This window comes from Pristis pectinata, chromosome 2 (assembly GCF_009764475.1).
Source record: "Pristis pectinata isolate sPriPec2 chromosome 2, sPriPec2.1.pri, whole genome shotgun sequence".
NCBI classification, from domain to species: domain Eukaryota; kingdom Metazoa; phylum Chordata; class Chondrichthyes; order Rhinopristiformes; family Pristidae; genus Pristis; species Pristis pectinata.
The window spans coordinates 23,361,282-23,380,006 of NC_067406.1; the positions used below are offsets into that span (position 1 = coordinate 23,361,282).

Sequence of the window (18,725 nt, forward strand, 5' to 3'; positions counted from 1 at the left end):
TAACAGGATGTCACACGCCCACCATCTCAGCCCAGTTGGTGGAACCACTAGACAAATGGGGAGTTCAGAACACTGTGGATCTCAGCCACTCCCTCTCCACTTTGCTGCACCCCATCCCAGGGTCTCCAATTGGGTATGTCCACTGCTACTGGCTGCAGCCTTTGCCGTGAGGCTGACCTGACCTACTGATCTGTTCTGTGTGATCTATTCCTGCAGTCGTGGATAAGTAAAACCGCTGAAGCAAACGTTAAACTCATTCTTAACAATGTGACAGAGCAGGATGAGGGCGAATATCTGTGTAGGGCCACCAACTTCGTTGGCGTGGCCGAAAAGATGCACTGGCTGTACGTCAACAAACCGAAACCAGGTAAACGCAGACCTCTGTCCCAGGCCTCGAGTGGCTGAGTACAACCTCTAACCTCCACCACCCCCAGCACCACAACATGGGGCACAAAAATCCCGTGTATGTTACTGAACTCAAATTGCTGTAGGCTGCCAACCAATCACTGGTAATCTTTTCTCTTTACTTGCTTTGATTCAAAGAAAAACCCCTTGCTGCCCTTTGCTAAGGAAAAAAAAATTCCCACAATACAAGAGGATTGTATTCCATCTATTACACACTACTTTCTCCAATTTTCCTCTTTTTGTTACTTTCTGGCTGTCCACTGGATCGAATAACGATTGGCTGCTCTCAGATGTTTGCTGTGCCTGTATTTATTCATTTATGTTCATTCCCCTTTCGTTTAACCCTCCAGTCTCTAAAAACATCCTATCCAGACCTGACTTGAAGCAATCCCAGTGTATTGTGGGTCAATTTTTTATTCAAGTTCAAACATTTTTTGATTTGCTTTTGCATGTCTAACAATGGGACAGAGGGAGTGAAAGCCTGGTGAAGGGAACTCTTGACTCGATGTGCTGGTTGCAGAGGTAGGAATGTCTATCACGTGGCCCCACCCTGGAGCAGGGCGGAAACTTTTACATGTGCTTCTACTTGCTTTCAGGTGTGTGGTGTGCGGGGACTTTAACCGAGGTGCTACGGTCAATACCTTACCTGATTTGTTTCCTCTTCTCTTCACTTCCTTCTATCCTGTTTTGCTTTCTGTTTTGTTTTTGTAGACTGCTGGTATTAACACAACGGATAAGGAAATAGAAATTCTGTACTTGCGAAATGTTACTTTTGAGGATGCAGGGGAATATACCTGCTTGGCTGGTAATTCTATTGGGTATTCGCATCACTCTGCATGGCTGTCCGTTCTGCCAGGTATTTCTGCTTCCTCAGATTCTCTCGTGTGATCATTGTTTGATGTCTCTTTCCACAAAATGGGAAGATTGTGCTCTTTTAATTAAAAATGACTTCAAACAGAAAGTCTCACCATCTGCAGCCACTTCTTTGTTAGATGCATTTCAATTTTGTCCCTCAAAGATGTGGTTTCTCCCACCCCAGCAGACACCGCTCTGATGGTTAGGTTGTCTGCTCCCCTTGGCATCATCAAGGGATGTGTCCTGGTCACCTCAGGATGTGCACTGCCCTTGTTCAAACAATGGGCAACTTCTCCAATGGAGGCAAAAAAGAGATTTTAAAAACTGACATGTATTTTTTGGGGGGATTTATACACGTGTTTGTCCCTCTCTTTGTTCTGCCACACCAATCTTGGGTCCATTGATCAGCAGAGCTGGTGTTATCATGACCTGAATGAATCGATAGGCTCCCTCAGAGACCCAGGCTCATCGCTGCCAACCTGAGCAATTCCATCCGCCGAGCCTCGGGCTGGAACCCAAGACCCTGACTGGGTACAGTGGGCATCACTTGAGGATGTCAGGAGAGAGCATTGCCCTGGCTGGGTGCACTTGGAGTCCCAACAATGTCAGGCTTCTGACTCCCCCAGCATGTGCTCTTTATCAACCTCTGTATAAACGAATGTCTTTGAAGAGAGAAAATCCAGATGGTGAAAGTTTCTGATTGAATACAGAATAATTGATAAAAATCAAGATTATGCTTCACAAATACAATGATTTTGTCAGCTTGTTTTCACTAATTAGTTAAAGGGTAATGCATTATAACACGAACTCACCACCCCTCCCCAATATGTACTGAAATTCGACTTAGATTATTAATGGTGGTAAAATGATATGAAATAACTGACCAAACTGCCCCAGATACAAGTTTATGTGGTGCCCAGAAAAAAGTTCCTGATTTTTTTTCTTTGGTCTAACCATTAATGTGTACACGTACATTTTCAATGTTATACGTTTCTGTTGTTTTGGTATTAATAGTATGCATCTGTACACCAATATGGCAGGTTCAAGCCTTGGTTTTGGAGGCACCACATCCCTTTTTCTCTTGATTGTTGATGATGCATGACCCAGCCCCTGTTACTACCAGCCTCTGTGGGCACCTGAAAATCCCAGGGAATCACAAGTGCCTGTGGTTAAAGGGAGGCATATTCACATCTAGTTTATTTATCACTGGCAGTAGTTTCCACTGACAATTTCCTGATCTAATTTAAGGCAAGTCATATAATATTTCTCCTCCACTGAAAAACCTAAAAGCATAAATTTTAGTCTTCAACATACAAGGAGAATCAATCAATTGGGAACAACACATTGCCTTGAGCCCTTTGCTGTTAGTGAATTAGTTCACAATAGGTGTTTTGCTGGAATTATTTTCCTCCTTGGATCTTCCCAGCAGCCAACTGCGCCTCACACCCTGTTATCCACCACTAGCTGAGCTGCATTTCCACAGAATGAGGGGAAACCATGGCTGGCATCAAAATAGGTCAGGTGTATCTCTCCCCAACACCACATGTTCGAACACCCTTCGGGTGTTGTATTCCAAATCAACTTACAGCAACTGGAAGTTATTCCAGGTCCCAGGCAGGTTTTATCTTTGTCTTAGCAACATGGAACCAACAGTAACATCTTGACCACTATCTGACTTGGGATTGTCCTGCCCTGCACTGCTTGGTTACTCACTCTGTAACCTCCCCATGCTCGGTCATAGAGTTACACAGCACAGAAACAGGCCCTTCAGCCCAACTCATCCATGTCGACCAAGGTGCCTTCCTGAGCTATTCCCATTTGCCTGCTTCTGGCCCACATCCCTCTAAACGCTTCCTATCCATGAATTTGTCAAAATGTTTTTAAATGTTGTAATTGTACCTGCTGCCACTACTTCCTCTGGTAGCTCATTCCATATGTGCACTACCCTCTGTGTGAAATATGTGCCCCTCAGCTCCTCTTTAAACTTTTCCCCTCTCATCTTAAACTTATGCCCTCTAGCTTTTGACTCCTTTACCCTGGGAAAAAGACTGTGACCATCCACCTTTTGTATGCCTCTCATGATTTCATAAACCTCGATAAGGTCACCCCTCAGCCCCCTTTGCTCCAGTGATAACAGTCCCAGCCTATCCATTCTCTCCTTGTATCTCAACCCTCCAGTCCCAGCAACTTCCTTGTGAATTGTTTCTGCAGTCTCTCCAGCTGAATCACATCCTTCCAATAGTATGGCAACCAGAACTGCACACAATATCCCAGTTGGCTGCAGCACCCCTTAGTTAATGAAAGGAAAATTGCCCAGTGTTCCGATCCTGATCACTGTGCAAGATACCTTGTGGGAAGTGGATGTGTGGATGTTCACTGAGGACGGGATCACAAAGCAGCTGTGATATCCTCCAAAATCAAAATGTCCCAGTGTCACTCTTACCAACCTGGATGGGGACCAGTGACCAGCACTATAGTGTCTGTCCCTACCCCAGGTGAACCCCACCCCTTCCACCATCCTAAGGAGTTAACAGCAAAAGAAGAGAGCAGGGAGGAGAGTAATTGGAAGGGTAAAGCTCTCCAGTTGCTGAAAAGTATTTTAAAACTCTTTTTACTATGATTGTGTCACTTTGTTTGGCTAAGTGGCCATAGGGGCAATTTTATTTTGCATTTTTTAATCAAAATACATTGTGTGTCAAATGAAATGGGACACTAAATAAATGAGGCTTCTATGCCCGAGCATTGCTGATCAATGTGTTGACGCGCAGGAGATCCATGGTCTTTTAACTTGTTTCTCACAATGATTTCCATGCAGCTGAAGACTTGGTGAAGGAGGATGACTCTGGCTCAGTCTATGCAGACGTCCTCATCTATGTGACGGGTTGTGTCCTTATCATTCTGACTGTTACTATAGTGATCATGTGCAGAATGCGAACATCCTCAAAGAAAACCCTGAACCCACCTCCGGTGCAGAAACTCTCCAAGTTCCCACTGAAGAGACAGGTAACAGAAAGTAGATACAAGAGCTTAGAGCATATTGTAGTCTGGGCCATTTAAAGGTGAATTTAGTTGGATTGGTATACGCACTGGTTGTACTCAATCTTCCGTGTATCTTGCTTCCCCTGCCATTTAAAAGCATCAGGAATAGTTTCAATGACAAATTGGATCAGAACAAATTCACACTATGTGTTATCAAATCCCTCACCCCACCCTCAATGGGACATGTCTATAGCTGTTCCATTGGCAGATGGCTATTTTGTGAGCTGCCGTGTTTAAGATCAAAAACTCAATATATCATCTGGAGACAAAGGCACACACTGCCCTGGAGTGAAGAGGGGAGGGAATGAGATTATCGTCCAGGGTGCCCAATCCTAACCCTCAACAGGAGATTGCTGCTGGAATTCTATGTGCAGGCAAATGGTGAGGGCTTGGTCACTGTAATCCCCAGAGCCAAACAACCTGCAGACAGTCACCTACCACATCATTTGCCATGCCCTCTTTGGGCAGACTACTGGGCCGATTGATGTCTGTGGTGTTCTCACAGCAAGCAACTAATCAACCCCAGAGGAAGAGAGAAATTGTTGATGAAACAATTACAATAGGATGTTGAAATTGAATTATCTTCCTGATTGTTAATCAAATAAAAACTGCAGGCACTGGAAATCTGAAATGAAAACAGAAAGTGCTGGAAAAACTCAGCAGGTCAAGCAGCATCTGAGGAAAGAGAAAGAGAGAAACAAATTAGTCCCCCTTCTAACCTCGACTGACTTGTTTCATTCTTGGTTCTGACGAAGAGTTGCAGGCGTTAAACGTTAACCGTTTCCCTTTGCCTGACCTGCTGAGTTTTAACAGCATTTTCTGTTTTTATTACTTCTCTGAGGCTTTGCTGCTTCAGATCAGACGCAGCATGAATGGAAAGGCAAATCACAGCAGAGATTTGGAAACCGTGTCTGGGCTGCCTACTCCAGTTGAAGACCCTCTCACAGTTCATATTACCCAGCTTCTGAGCCCTGCTATATCACCATCCACACCTCCACATTGAACAGAAATGCAGCAATCTGATTGATTAAATGCTTAATATAACACTTGTGTAGGTGATACCAGATCCCTAATCACAGTCCCACCCATGCTGATTAATATGTCTGACAGTTGCGGCAAACCAGGACACCAGGCTACAGTATCAGAGTGACAGTACCTGCACTGAATCATAATAGACATTATTTTCTAAAACAGAATAGATATATAAACTGGCATCTTGCCTCAGGCTTTTATCTCCATCCCCTGATGGAATCCAGTATTGGTAGAATGCCAACGAATGATATAAGGAATGGAACTCCATTCGATGGGAAAACAGCCTGAAAGTGTGTTTGACAGCCTTTGATGCTGCCCTGCATCTAAAACCATTTAAATTCAGACATCTCAACAACTTATAGTGGTTGGTAACAAATTTGAATCATTTTTCATTCAAGCAGGTGTCCTTGGAGTCGAATTCCTCCATGAATTCCAACACGCCGTTGGTGAGAATTGCCCGCCTGTCCTCCAGCGATTCACCGATGTTGGCCAATGTCTCCGAGTTAGAACTCCCAGCCGATCCTAAATGGGAGTTTCAAAGACCAAGGTGACTTCTATTGGCAGATACTGCTTCAGAGTCATTGCTGCCTTCCTTCCTCATTTATCCTTAATGGATCTTTTCTCTTCTTTAGGCTGACTCTGGGAAAACCCCTGGGCGAGGGCTGTTTTGGTCAAGTCGTCATGGCAGAAGCCATTGGGATCGAAAAAGACAAAGCTAACAAGCCAGTCACTGTCGCTGTCAAGATGCTGAAAGGTAAGGACACATGTGCAGGCATCTGCCGCACCGTGTGAAGCTGGTGTAGATTTAAAAGGCATCTAGATTGGCAGGACACCAGCTTGTACCCACTCTGTCTCATAAAGAGTGAATCCCTGAGTCCTGTTTCCCTTTGTAGCTGATTCCCTTTGGAGACCGTCTTGGATAGGAAAAGTTTATAGGGATATGGGCCAAGCGCGGGCAAGTGGGAGTAGCTTAGAAGGGCACTTTGGTCAGCATGGATGAGTTGGGCTAAAGGGCCTGTTTCCATGTTGTATTACTCTGTGACTCTATTGATTAAATCCTATCATCTTGCCTTATCCCTGGAACTGCAGATCTAACAAGCCCAGATAGTGGTTAGATGCTTTTTCTAACCTCTTGACATGCAAAATACTGCAGCTACTGGAAATCTGAGATCAGAACTGAAAATGCTGGGGATACTTAGTGGGTCAGGCTTTGTGTGGAGAGAGAAGCAGAGTAAACAGTTCCAGGAATTAGAACTGTTCTGTAGAAGGGCATTGACCTAAAGTATTTTTCTCTCTCCACAAATGATGCCTGACCTATGATGGAAACTCATTACTGTGTTTAAGAATCTCCGAACTATAGTACTTTAGTTTTCCTAATTTGGAATGGGCACACCCTTAGGAGCTGGAAGAGACAAGGATTTAAACCTGAAATCTCCGTGTGTTTCAGTTACTGGCCTTATGAACAGAGTCATTGAAGGAGCAGTCTACTGTACTCTGCTTAAAACCCAATGAATGGAGCTGGGTATGAGTCAGAAGGTGTGGACTGCGCTTGATGTTATATGGGAAAGCAAAACTTTAAGTGGTTTTTTTAAACATCATCTAAACCCACTAAATTATATCCTTTAATTCAATCCGGATATTTTGTACACACCATAGCAAAGAATCCATGAACTTACCTGGAATGCATTAATTAATATTGACAGTGAGGCAGCAACTCCTGAAAGTCATTCCACACTGCCATCTGCTGCCAGAGCCTGCACATACATCTGTGACTGTTGACATAGTAGCAATAAATGGGAAATAATGACATTACCATTTGTAACCCCTCAAATGGAAGTGCGCATGCTGTGCAGAGTTTTGTTTAGTGTGTGCAAGTTTAATCACTGTTGAGGTTGTACACTGTCAAACATCTGTGTTGAATTCTTCTGCACAATGTTGTTATGTCATTGTTAGCTTATTTAAAATATAATCTATCAGATAAGGGCTAAAAATAGTGACAGATGCATAATGTACCGCCAATTTGCTGATGCTGTTTTTACACTATCACACCAGGCTACAATCAGTAAGGTTCATTAAGACAGTTCACAAAACCATATCATATTCCATTTATATTCATTTAAATGATGAGGATGTCTCCAGCAAGGCCAGAATTTATTTCCCATCCCTAACTGCAAATTGAAAATGAAGTGGTGAGCTGCTTTCTTGAACTGCTGTGGTCCCTCTGGTGAAGGTGCTCCCACAGTGCTGCTGAATAGGGAGTTCTAGGATTGGGACGCAGTGACAATGAAGGACTGGTAATGTGTTTCCAAGTCAGGGTAACGTGGGATATGGAGGTGAACCTGGTGGTGGTGCCGGAGTCCCCGGGGATGTCAGCTGGTACACGTTACCCTGCACGTGCCTGCGTTCAGCAGCAAGGCTGGCCCTGTGGGATTCACTTCAGTACTCTTTAAGCAGAAATGTTTTCTCTTCTCTGTCCTTGTAGACGATGCTACTGACAAAGACTTGTCTGACCTGGTGTCAGAAATGGAAATGATGAAGATGATTGGAAAACATAAAAACATTATTAATTTACTGGGGGCCTGCACACAGGACGGTGAGTCTGAGGGGGGATATTTTCAAACCAGGTCTCAGAAAGTGTATGCACACCCAGCTCCCTACACCCCAACGTCCTACACTCAAACCTCCTACACCCAGCCCTCCACACCCCGACTCCCCACACCCCAGCTCCCAATCCCCTAACACCCCACCACTGCCCTACTCTTCACATCACAGCTTCTCATACTCTGAGTCCCCATATCCTGGGAGCAGCTGTTAATCTAAGTGCGGAGAAAGAACAGGGGATCTGGCTTGTGCAACAGAAGTCACAGTTTGCTTACTTTTTCTTTCCACCATTCCGCCCTGGTTGTTCATTCCCTTAATCCTTTTAATGAGACGAGAATCCCAGTTGGATGGCCACCAATCTCCCCTCTCTAAGGGACAGCATGTTTCAGAACTTGCGAAGGGTTGATCACTCCATTGGCGCGCGTTCACTTCACTTGTTGCCTTTTCTTCCTGCCCAGGTCCTCTCTATGTCATAGTTGAATTTGCATCAAAAGGCAACCTGCGAGAATACCTCAAAGCACGACGGCCCCCTGGCATGGATTATTCCTTTGACACCTGCAAGGTGCCGGATGAGCAGTTAACATTCAAGGATCTGGTGTCCTGTGCCTACCAGGTTGCTCGTGGGATGGAATACCTGGCTTCTCAAAAGGTGAATATTCCCAACTTTTTCTTTGCCAGCAGTGTTGCTGGGAGATGGTTTAATGTGCAATACAGACTTTAACTAAAGGTGACCCACCTCTTGAAGCCTCAGTCTTTGCACCATGTACATGCACACAAGTCAGGAGCACAATGGGATACTGTCCATTTCCCTGGATGAGTGTAGCTCCAACAACACTCAAGATGCTCAACATCATCTAAGATAAAGCCCTCCACTTGATCTGTGCCCCATCCTCCTTCCTAAGGATTCATTCCCTCCAGCACCAGTGCAGACAGGCTGTTGTGTGTGCCATCAATAAACCGCACTGCAGTTATACACCCCGGCCACTCCCACAGCCCCTCACAAACTCTACCAGCAAGGAGGACAACGCAGCAGGTGCATAGGAGCATCCACACATTCAGGTTCCCCTCCAAGTCACACATTAGCCTGACTTGGAAGTACATCATCTGTCCTTCACTGTTGCTCGGTCTAACTTCTGGGACTACCCACCCACCTGCACTGTGGGAGTACCTTCACCAGAAGAACTGCAGCAGTTCCAGAAGGTGACACCGTCGCCTTCTCAAGGGCAATCGGGGATGGGCAATAAATGCTGGTCTTGCCAGCAACAAACAGATCCAAAAACGTGAATTAACCAAGAAACTTCATTTGACAAAGGCAAATGTTGTGAAACCGCAGCAGATGAAACAGTGCCTGTTGAGAGATCGTTAAACTTTGTGGATCTCTGGAGGGCTGTGATAGCTTTGATTTTACTTTTTTCAGGAACGTGGGCAACATTGGATTGGCTGACATTTATTGGCCATCATTAAATGCCCTTGCTACATTCTTGATCGGCTGTAGTCTGCGTAGTGACGGCTCTCCCACAGTGCTGTTAGGTGGAAACTTTAACCCAGCAATAGGCAAGGATTAGTGATGCATTTCAACTCCCAGGATGATGTGACTTAAAGGAGAACTTACAAGTGGTGGCATTCTCAGTGGAGAGGTCAAGCCCTAGAACGTAGACCATTGTCCTCTCTGTGGATGCTGACCGACCCACTGAGTATTTCCTTCTGTTTCACATTTGAAGTTGTCTGTTGCTGCAGTTCTTCTGGTGAAGGTACTCCCAGCCATGGGAGGACCAAGTACACATTCTAACTTGGCAAACGCACAAAAATCACCTAATGCATCAAATTCCATTTACTGTGGGCCAAACAACTTACTTCAAACAGGCTTCCTAACTTCCAGAGTCCAGGACAATGGTCCTAACTCAGGCCCTGTGAAGTGGGTATTAGGTGGTCTTAAACAGTCCTTATCTTCAGAATTATTTATTGCACCACCTGCAGTGATCCAGTGCATATGGGAACCCACCAGTTGTCCATTGTTGGAGCAGTGATCCGGTGTTATGACAGTGATCCAGTGTTAAAATAGTGTATGGGGTATGGGGGAACCTAGCACTAATCCAGTATGAAATCCACTAATCCAGCTGCTATCTAGTATGAAAGCAAATAACTGGTCAACCTAGCAATGTTGGCACAGTGATCCAGTGTTAGAGCAGTACATAGCAGAACCCAATGGTGATCCAGTGTTTGAGCAGTGATCCACTGTTAGGGCACTGGTAAAGCTGGGGCCCTATAGATGAGGGAAGATCCATCTTCAGTCCCTGGCCTGCCTGGACCTAGTTGAAACCAACCACAGTGACAGCGAGACTGTACAACAGGCTTCAGTGCTCCTGCATGAGCAAGGAATAACTCCTGACGTGATTAACAGAATGTGCACATGGGGATATCAGTGGCACATCCAGCTCTCCTCACTCCAAAAGAAGGCCAGTTCTTACCTCTGGAGTGACAATTGGGGTTGGGAAGTCATGGATTGAGTGCAGGGTAACCACCATGGTAATGAGTCCAGTGTCTGGTGGGAGAGGGGAGGTGTAAAACCAGAGGGCACATCAAATGGAGAGAGAGATGGAAGGCGCCCACATTCCCACTAAACCCCGACCCCTCTTACCACTTCCAGACTAAAAATGACCTGTAATCTACAAAAGAAAAAAAACACTGGATTGTGCTTGCAGGCAGCCTTCACCGGTGGCTCAAGGTGAGGAGCCTGGATGTTCCACCCTTAACACACTGACTTGAAGTTCCTAGTCACTTCATTCAGTGTCCTCTGCCCAATTTCAGGGATCGTAAGAAGCAAGGTGGATGGAAGATTTATAGCTGTACGCTGGCTGCACCTGCTTGCTGATTAGGAAGAACACAAGAACTTAAGAAATAGGAATAGGAGTGGGCCACTTGGTTCCTGGAGCCTGCTCTGCCCCTCAAGCCAGACCTCATTCCCACACACCAACACACCCAGCGTCATCCTTCACCACATTGCTTATCATAGCTGCCTTTGCCTTAAAATTATTCAAAGATTCTGCTTCCACCAACTTTGATGATGAGGATTCTGGAGACTCAGAGAAAAGCTTTTTCCCCATCTTTGTCTTAAATGGGCAGTAACCCCAAGTTCGAAGTTCTCCCACAAGAGGAAACATTGTCTCCACATTTGCCTTGTTAGGACCCCTCAGGATCTTGTACGTTTCAGTCAAGTGCCCTTTCACTTTTCTAAATTCCAGGGGACACAAGCCCAGCCTGCCCAACCTTTCTTCATAAGCCAATCTACCCATTCTAGGTATTAGTCTTGTAAATTTTCTCTGAACCAGCTTCCAGTGCTTTAACATCCTTCCTTATACAGAGACCAGTAGTAAACTCAGTCCACCAGGTGGGGTTTTACCAATGTCTTACGTAATGGAAGCATGACCTCCCTACTTCTGGATTCATTTCCATGAGCAATAACAGATAACATTTTGTTAGTTTTCCTAATTACTTGTTTGTTCCTGCATATCAGCCTTCGGTGAATCATGCACTAGGACACCAAGATCCCTCTGAATTTCAATGCTCTGCAACCTCTCACCATTTGGATTTTATGCTTCTTTTGTATTCTTCCTGCCAAAATAGACATTTTCACATTTTTCCACATCGTATTCCATTTGCCAGATTGTTGCCCACTCATCAAACCTTTCTATATCCCTTTGCAGCCTCATGTCCTCTTCACAACTTTCCTACCTGCCTTTGCATCATCCCCAAATTTAGCAACCACACTTTCAATGACTTCATGCAAGTAATTTACATAAATTGTAAAAACTCAAGACCCTAGCATCAATCACTCGCTACCTCTTGCCAACTAGAACAAAAACCATTTATGCCCACTGTTTCCTGTTATCCATCCTCCACACCAGTGTGTTACCTCCTACACCACAAGCTTTTATTTGCTGCAATAACTTCTAATGTGTCACCTTCTAACAAGATCAAGTAATTTCAGTACCAGTGTAGCAGAATATTAATGACCGCTGTCACATTATTTGACGGGATGAGGAATAACAATCAGATGAGAGGAGAGCCTGTCTTTGGTGAAGTGTTTACTCTGCTCAGCTGCTTAATTGTCCTGTTTGGCTCTTTACCTGGTTAGTGCATCCATCGGGACCTGGCAGCCAGAAATGTGCTAGTGACAGAGGACAACGTGATGAAGATTGCCGACTTTGGCCTCGCCAGGGATGTGCACAACATTGACTACTACAAGAAAACGACGAATGTAAGTGTTTCTGCAGCACATTCAAGCGTCCAGAGGCTGCAGGGACCGAGCAGGGAGAGTGAGTGGCGTCCCAGGGGGCTTTGGTCCAAACTCCAGTCAACTGCACTTGGGCCAAAGCCTCTGATCACCATACACACAACCCAGGGGCACTCTGCACGGGGTACCTTGAAGATCCTCGATGTCCGCTCCCAGCTTGGGTTCCCACCGAAGGCTGAGCAGCCTGCGGGCAGAAATGAGTGAATCAGCTGGAGCTCTTTTCTCTCGCTAAAGGTAACCAATAGGGTGACCAGCTAATGATCTTCCAAATAATGAGGGAGGCCTGGAGAAGGGGTTCCCACTTGTATTATGGTCCCAAACTGGGGTCCATTAATATAAAAGTAGTCACAAACTAATTCGAAAAGGACATGGCAGTCACTACCCTAAGTTGTGTTTCAGGTGACCAGGGCAGAAGTGTGTAAGGGGAAGTCAGCAAAGTGCATGAGGGAGATATACAGATGATGAAAAGAGGGTGGGTGGAGGGGAGGCTGGTGTGGACTGTAGCATGTAGAAGCCATGGGCCAAATGGCCTGATCTTGTGCCATCTATCGATGGTTGTTGGGACTGGTATTTGGAGGAGTTCAATATGAAATGAAAATCCCCTCCTCCTTTTGACCACAGGGTAGGCTGCCAGTGAAGTGGATGGCTCCGGAGGCCTTGTTCGACAGAGTCTACACCCACCAGAGTGACGTGTAAGTACAACCCATAACGTCGCGGCTTTCTCTAACATTGCGGCTTTCAGCTGAACTCCACCAAATACAGATATTGTAAAAGGGAGCCAGCGATGGAGGAACTCTTGACTCGCTTCCAAGCTTTTCAGGACAGCGAAAGTGGGCGTAGAGAGAAAAAAAAAGTCATTAGTTCTGCTCCAGAGGCTTGGCAGAATAGCGGACAGGTTATAAACGGTCTGTCAGCTATCTGATTAACTGGTCATTTTAATTCCAGCACTGGCCTGTGCTGATATTTGCCGTGATTGAAGGGATCAGCACTATACTTCAAGTTGGAAGAAAAAAGGGGCTTATTCAATTAAGTCACGCCGTTGATAACTATGTTAGACACGGGTGGCAGCACCCAGAGAATAGGGCGGTTTTAAAAAGGCTTCAGTGAATTAGGTTTCCATTCTTTTTCTGCTTCACAGCTGGTCTTATGGAGTCCTGTTGTGGGAGATCTTTACACTGGGTGGATCGCCCTACCCCGGCATCCCAGTGGAAGAGCTGTTCAAACTGCTGAAGGAAGGCCATCGAATGGACAAGCCTGCCAACTGCACCCATGAGCTGTAAGCAATACCCAGCCTTACTGTCCTTCCTCCTTATGTTGTTCTCCAATGTTGGGTAAAGCAGTCTGACGTTTTCAGGGAGGATGTAACTCGTGGCTGGTTTCACTTAGGCTTCGCACTCAGTTCTTTAACTTTGTTTAAAGTCGCACAATAATCTCCACCCCATACACCTCCAAGTGTGGCAGGGTTTGCCCTTCCTCCCTCCCAGCCATAACTCATTGGACAGCAGTATAGCCAGGATTTCTCTTTCTAGTTCCCTCACTCTGTAAGGAGTTTAAACACCCATAGTCCCTCATACAGCGGCCCCGGAACCCACGGGAGATGATAACGTGCCATGGCGGATAAATACCCCTAACTACAGGTAAACAATTACCTCACTACAGATAATAAACATACTGCAAATGCCCCCACCATAGTCTTGCAACCACAACGACAGTTTGATAACACACCACTACAGATAATAGCTCCCTCCACATTCAAATGACCTTATTCCCCACTACATTCAATGTTGCCTTCTCCTCAGACATACTTTAATGGCTATAAAATACTTTGGCACGTTCTGAAATTCATGTAGTCATAGAAAGACAGGGCACAGAACAGGCCCTTCAGCCCACTAAGTCTGTGCCAAACATCGACCACCCATTTACACTAATCCTTCATTCATCTCATTTTTTATTCTCTCCATATTCTCACCAACTCCCCCCAGATTCTACCACTCACCACACTCAGGGCAATTTACACTGTCCAATTAACCCACCAACCCGTATGTCTTTGGAATGTGGGAAGATGGAACAGCCAGAGGAAACCCGTGCAGTCACAGGAAGAACATGCAAACTCCACACAGACAGCACCCGAGATCAGGATTAAACCCCAGTCTCTGGCACTGAGAGGCAGTGACTTTACTAACTTCACCACTGTACCATCCAGTAAAGCGACATGAACTGAGCTATATAAACTAAATCCATTCTTTCTCAAGCCTTGCCAACTCTCAGCCTCTTTCTCCCTGAAGGTTATCCATAAAACCAATCTATTTTTAAAAGACTTTGTACAGCTATGCTAAAATCTCCTTGTATCATTTGGTGTCACTTTGTTACCGCTCCCAGGAAACATATCGTTTCGCTGTGTTAAAGGGGCTATATAAATGAAGATTGATGTTGCAGCATTATCTTCAATTGTTGTATCTGAACATTCCTGGAAAGTAAATTGTACCTCGTACATATCTATAATCAATTAATTGTTCCTATGTGCTGCTCCTTGATATGATGGAATTGTTTGTTACCTGGGCCCTAAAACACAGACCTCAATCAAGGTGTTGACAGCTAGCCAGTAAAATATGCTGGGCCATTCCATAGTATAGGAAGTAATAGGGCTTTATATTGGAATGTGAGAAATAAAAATAAAAAGACAAACCAGCAACAAAAGAAACACTCCGAGTCATGTGATAAGTGTTAAAAAAACTACTTTATTAATAACTACTTATGATAATATGAAAAATAAAAGTAAAAATGTTAGAATGTTAGAAGTAAAAATGTTAAACCTTGAACATTAACCCCAAAACTAAACTCGTAGTGTGTGTGTGGCAAATTCCCAAACTCCAAGTCCAGGAATGGTTTTTAAAGTTCAGTTCAGCAAGCCATAAGGTGAAACATGAGCAAAGGCTTCTTCAACAACGTCATTACATCCTTTATCTTCTGTTGACGTAAGCATGCGACACACACACACACACACCACTATGCTCTATCTTAAAGGAACATTTACCTAGTCCGTAACACCTTTTGCCCCACTGCAAATGTCGTTGGCCGAGCACGTCTATCAAAACATGTCTTCATTCTTATCTGGCTGGTTTTCAAATTCTCTCTCACTAGCTGGCAGACCCTTTCTAATCGAGTTTTAAATTTTTGGACATAATCCAACAAACTTAAATGCACTCCCTCATTAACCCACTGTTCTCTTAACAATTCTAAAGGTCCTCTCACCCGATGTCCAAATACAAGCTCAAACGGACTAAATCCTAATGACTCCTGTATTGATTCTCTCACTGCAAACAAAAGTAAATGAACACCATTTGGGGGCTGGTCTGGGATTTGAACCCGGGACCTCTCGCAATGGTGCATTGGGTCTCTTGCTGTGGTGTATTGGATCTCTTGCTGTGGTGTACTGGGTCTCTTGCTATTGCGTATTGAGGTGGTGTATTGCATCGCCTGCCATGGTGCATTCGGTCTCCTTTGCATTGCTTTCTGCCCCTGCGTGAATGGCCAATTGTTTATTGTTTTGTTTCCAGCAAATGCTCAAATAATGTAATGAAGATAATAGTTGTCATTGCTTTAATCATTGCTCTGTGACCCCTCCCTAGGTATATGATAATGAGAGAATGCTGGCACGCAATCCCATCACAGAGGCCAACGTTCAAACAGCTGGTCGAGGATCTCGACAGGGTCCTGACAGTGACGTCAACTGAGGTCAGTTAACCTAAGAGGAACTAGGAGAGTGGGTGGACATTAAGGTGAATTTTAGGGAATGACACTTACTGTTATTTGAAAGCATTACAATATCTTTTTTAGAGTGTGACTCTCAAGTTTTAGAGTACTGTGCACTCTTTAGATTTCAACTGCTGTTGAAGCAGCCAAGGTTTTTTTTCTACAGTTGGTAAATTGATCCCAAAATGTGGTAATTCCAATACAACCCTCCTTGGCCTCCCTCTGCTCTCTGTGAACTTGCGCTCATCCAACTCTCTGCCTGTGTCTTAACTAACACCAAGCCCCATTCACCCATCACCTTGTTCTCACTGATCCATTTTGGTGTCAATTGTAGAGGTGTCAATCTTCTGTTCCCCATTCTCTGTGGTCTCACCTCTCCATTTCCCTGTAGCTTCCTCTAGACGAAAAGCACTACGATGCTGGAGGAACTCAGCAGGCCATCTGCAATCCTTTGTTTCCCTAGCCTCCTCTAGATCTAGAACCCTTCCCCAATCTATCTGGACCCAAATTCTGACCCCAAATTTTATTGTTCCATTCTTACCTTCAGCTGTAAAGATTGTAACCTGCAGAACTTTTTTTCATAAAACCTCTCTAACTTGTAGCTTCCTTTTCTACTTTAAGATGCTCAAGCTTTTGAAGATATAATATCTCCTTATGTGGGGTCAAACTTGCCTTGGAACTTTTTGACATGTCAAAACATGCTAAAGATATAATTTAATGGCAAAGCAGGCTTAAGGAACTGAGTGACCTACTCCTGTACCTATGTCTCTGAAACAGTTCTCTCACAGCTGAAGGAAGGTTTTCAGACCACCTCTGTGCTCCGTCTCATGAGGTCAGTTTGGGTCCATCAACGAGACGACTGCATTAAATTTTCTCCTCTGCTTCCTGTCTGGTTTTGTCATCACTTCTTCTCTGAGGCTGTTGACTTCTCATTTGAGTTGTGGTTTCACATCTGCTAGTTAGGTCCCAGAGCTTGACCACGGGAACAGGAGTAGCCCATTCAACCACCTCAGGCCCCTTATATTGCTTATTTAGACCTTTAGTCCTTCTGCCTGTGCTGAACAACTTTGCCAAATAAAAATCTATCAACTTCAGCTTTGAAGTGATTACTTGACCTAGAAACTAAATGCTGTGAAGCAACCAGGCTCGGCTTTCTTTGGTGAATTGATCCCACATTCTGGTATTCTAACACACTCCCCCTCGACGTCCCCATAAACCCGTTCTCGTCCAACACTCTACCCACCTCCGAACTGGCACCAGGCCCCATTCACCCATCAGAATTTGTTAGCCAGCCACACCCCCACCCTCCCCTAACCCCCTCCAGAACTCCTCAGTCTTTGAGACAGACTTCCATTTCTCTCTGTTGGAAGAGGTGTTCCCTGACGTCAACCCAGGAACTAATTTTAAGGCTCTGCCTCTTTTCTCAATTCTCTCACTAGTCCCACTCTGTTTACTTCATAAAATCTTATTCAGGACACCCCTTCATCTTCTAAATTCCAGGGAAGACTACATCATCTGCTCTCTGGCTTCTCCCCTTCCGGTCCCGATGTCATCCTGGTGAATGCAGCATTTTGTTCAGCTGGGCGTGCAGATCAGTGAGGGAGTCAGAGCTGAGCCTGACCCCACCTGCACCCCTCACACATCCCCTTCCACTGCCCGTGGGTGCACTTCCAGGCCAGGACACCGGGCAGAAGCGGGATGCTCCTGTTTTGAGCTCCTGCAGTTTCAGCACGGCCAGCCAAATCAGCAGAGCCTGTGTATTGAATCCAAGTCGACCCAGGCAGGCTCAGCCCAGCTGCTCACCAGATGATCTCAGTGAAACATCAGGAGAGTGGCCACCATCAACCTCTGGTGACCTTTCCTCTGCGTGGAGGCAGCCGCAGACTGCTCCCCAGAGTCCAATAGCACCCAGACCAGTCAACATGGTGCAGGAGACTGGGGGAAACCAGCCAACAAATCAATACCCCTCAAGGTTTTATTGCAGTTCAGATGAGAACAGCTTCCCCTTCACACATTGTGTCGCCACCTCAGTAAATTGATCTGGGGGGCGTATTCTACAAAACTTCTATGTATGATGTTATCTGATGGCCACTCAGAAATTGCCACAGAGTGGACATGCAATTGTGAAACAAGAACGACATTTCTGGAAACACAAGAGCTGCACTTAGCTCCTCAGAAGAGAAGGGATGGATGCTGCCCATCAGTGAATGTTGATTGGTTAAGAGGCCACAGGGTGGTACCCAATTTTCTTTTCGGATGTGGCTGGAAAGGTCAGCATTTATTCCCCTTCCATGATTGCCTTTGTAAAGATCAGGGCCACCTTTCTGAACCGCTGCAATCCTTCTGGTGAATGTACCGCCACAGTGGTATTGGGTAGGGAGTTCCAGTGGAGATGTAATTCCGAATCGGGATAGTGAGTGATTTGAAGAGAACCCTTCAGGTGGTAGTGCTCCCATGTACCTGCTTCCCCTTGTCTTTGGTGGTGGAGGTTGTGGGTTTGGGAGATGCTGTTGAATAGCCCGGGCAAGTAACTGCAGTGCATGTTGTTTGGTGTACGGTATAGCCACTGTGCACTAGTGGTGGACGGAACGAATGCTTAGGGTGGTTGATGGGGTGTCAACCAAACCAGCTGCTTTGTCCTGGATGGAGCTGCCCTTCTTGAATGTTGTTGAAGCTGCACTCATCCAGGCAATGGAGACTATTCCATCGTGCTCCTGACTTTGCCTTGTAGATGGCGGAACAGCTT

General features: G+C 45.3%; 1 protein-coding gene across 8 annotated transcripts in view; it reads left to right on the forward strand.

The window, feature by feature from the left end:
• LOC127579261 (fibroblast growth factor receptor 3-like) overlaps window positions 1-18,725 on the forward strand; it is a 228,644-nt gene that overhangs the window by 203,546 nt on the left and 6,373 nt on the right. For 4 of the 8 annotated variants that reach the window (XM_052031925.1, XM_052031932.1, XM_052031942.1 and 1 more), the window contains 10 exons: window positions 217-367; window positions 4,076-4,263; window positions 5,730-5,878; window positions 5,964-6,085; window positions 7,814-7,924; window positions 8,391-8,581; window positions 12,068-12,190; window positions 12,848-12,918; window positions 13,365-13,502; window positions 15,856-15,961. In XM_052031925.1, coding sequence (XP_051887885.1) covers window positions 217-367; window positions 4,076-4,263; window positions 5,730-5,878; window positions 5,964-6,085; window positions 7,814-7,924; window positions 8,391-8,581; window positions 12,068-12,190; window positions 12,848-12,918; window positions 13,365-13,502; window positions 15,856-15,961 — 1,350 coding nt within the window. Of the gene's footprint in view, window positions 1-216; window positions 368-1,116; window positions 1,262-4,075; window positions 4,264-5,729; window positions 5,879-5,963; window positions 6,086-7,813; window positions 7,925-8,390; window positions 8,582-12,067; window positions 12,191-12,847; window positions 12,919-13,364; window positions 13,503-15,855; window positions 15,962-18,725 lie in introns of all 8 variants that reach the window. The other 4 variants (XM_052031966.1, XM_052031957.1, XM_052031976.1 and 1 more) reach the window with 3 other exon arrangements.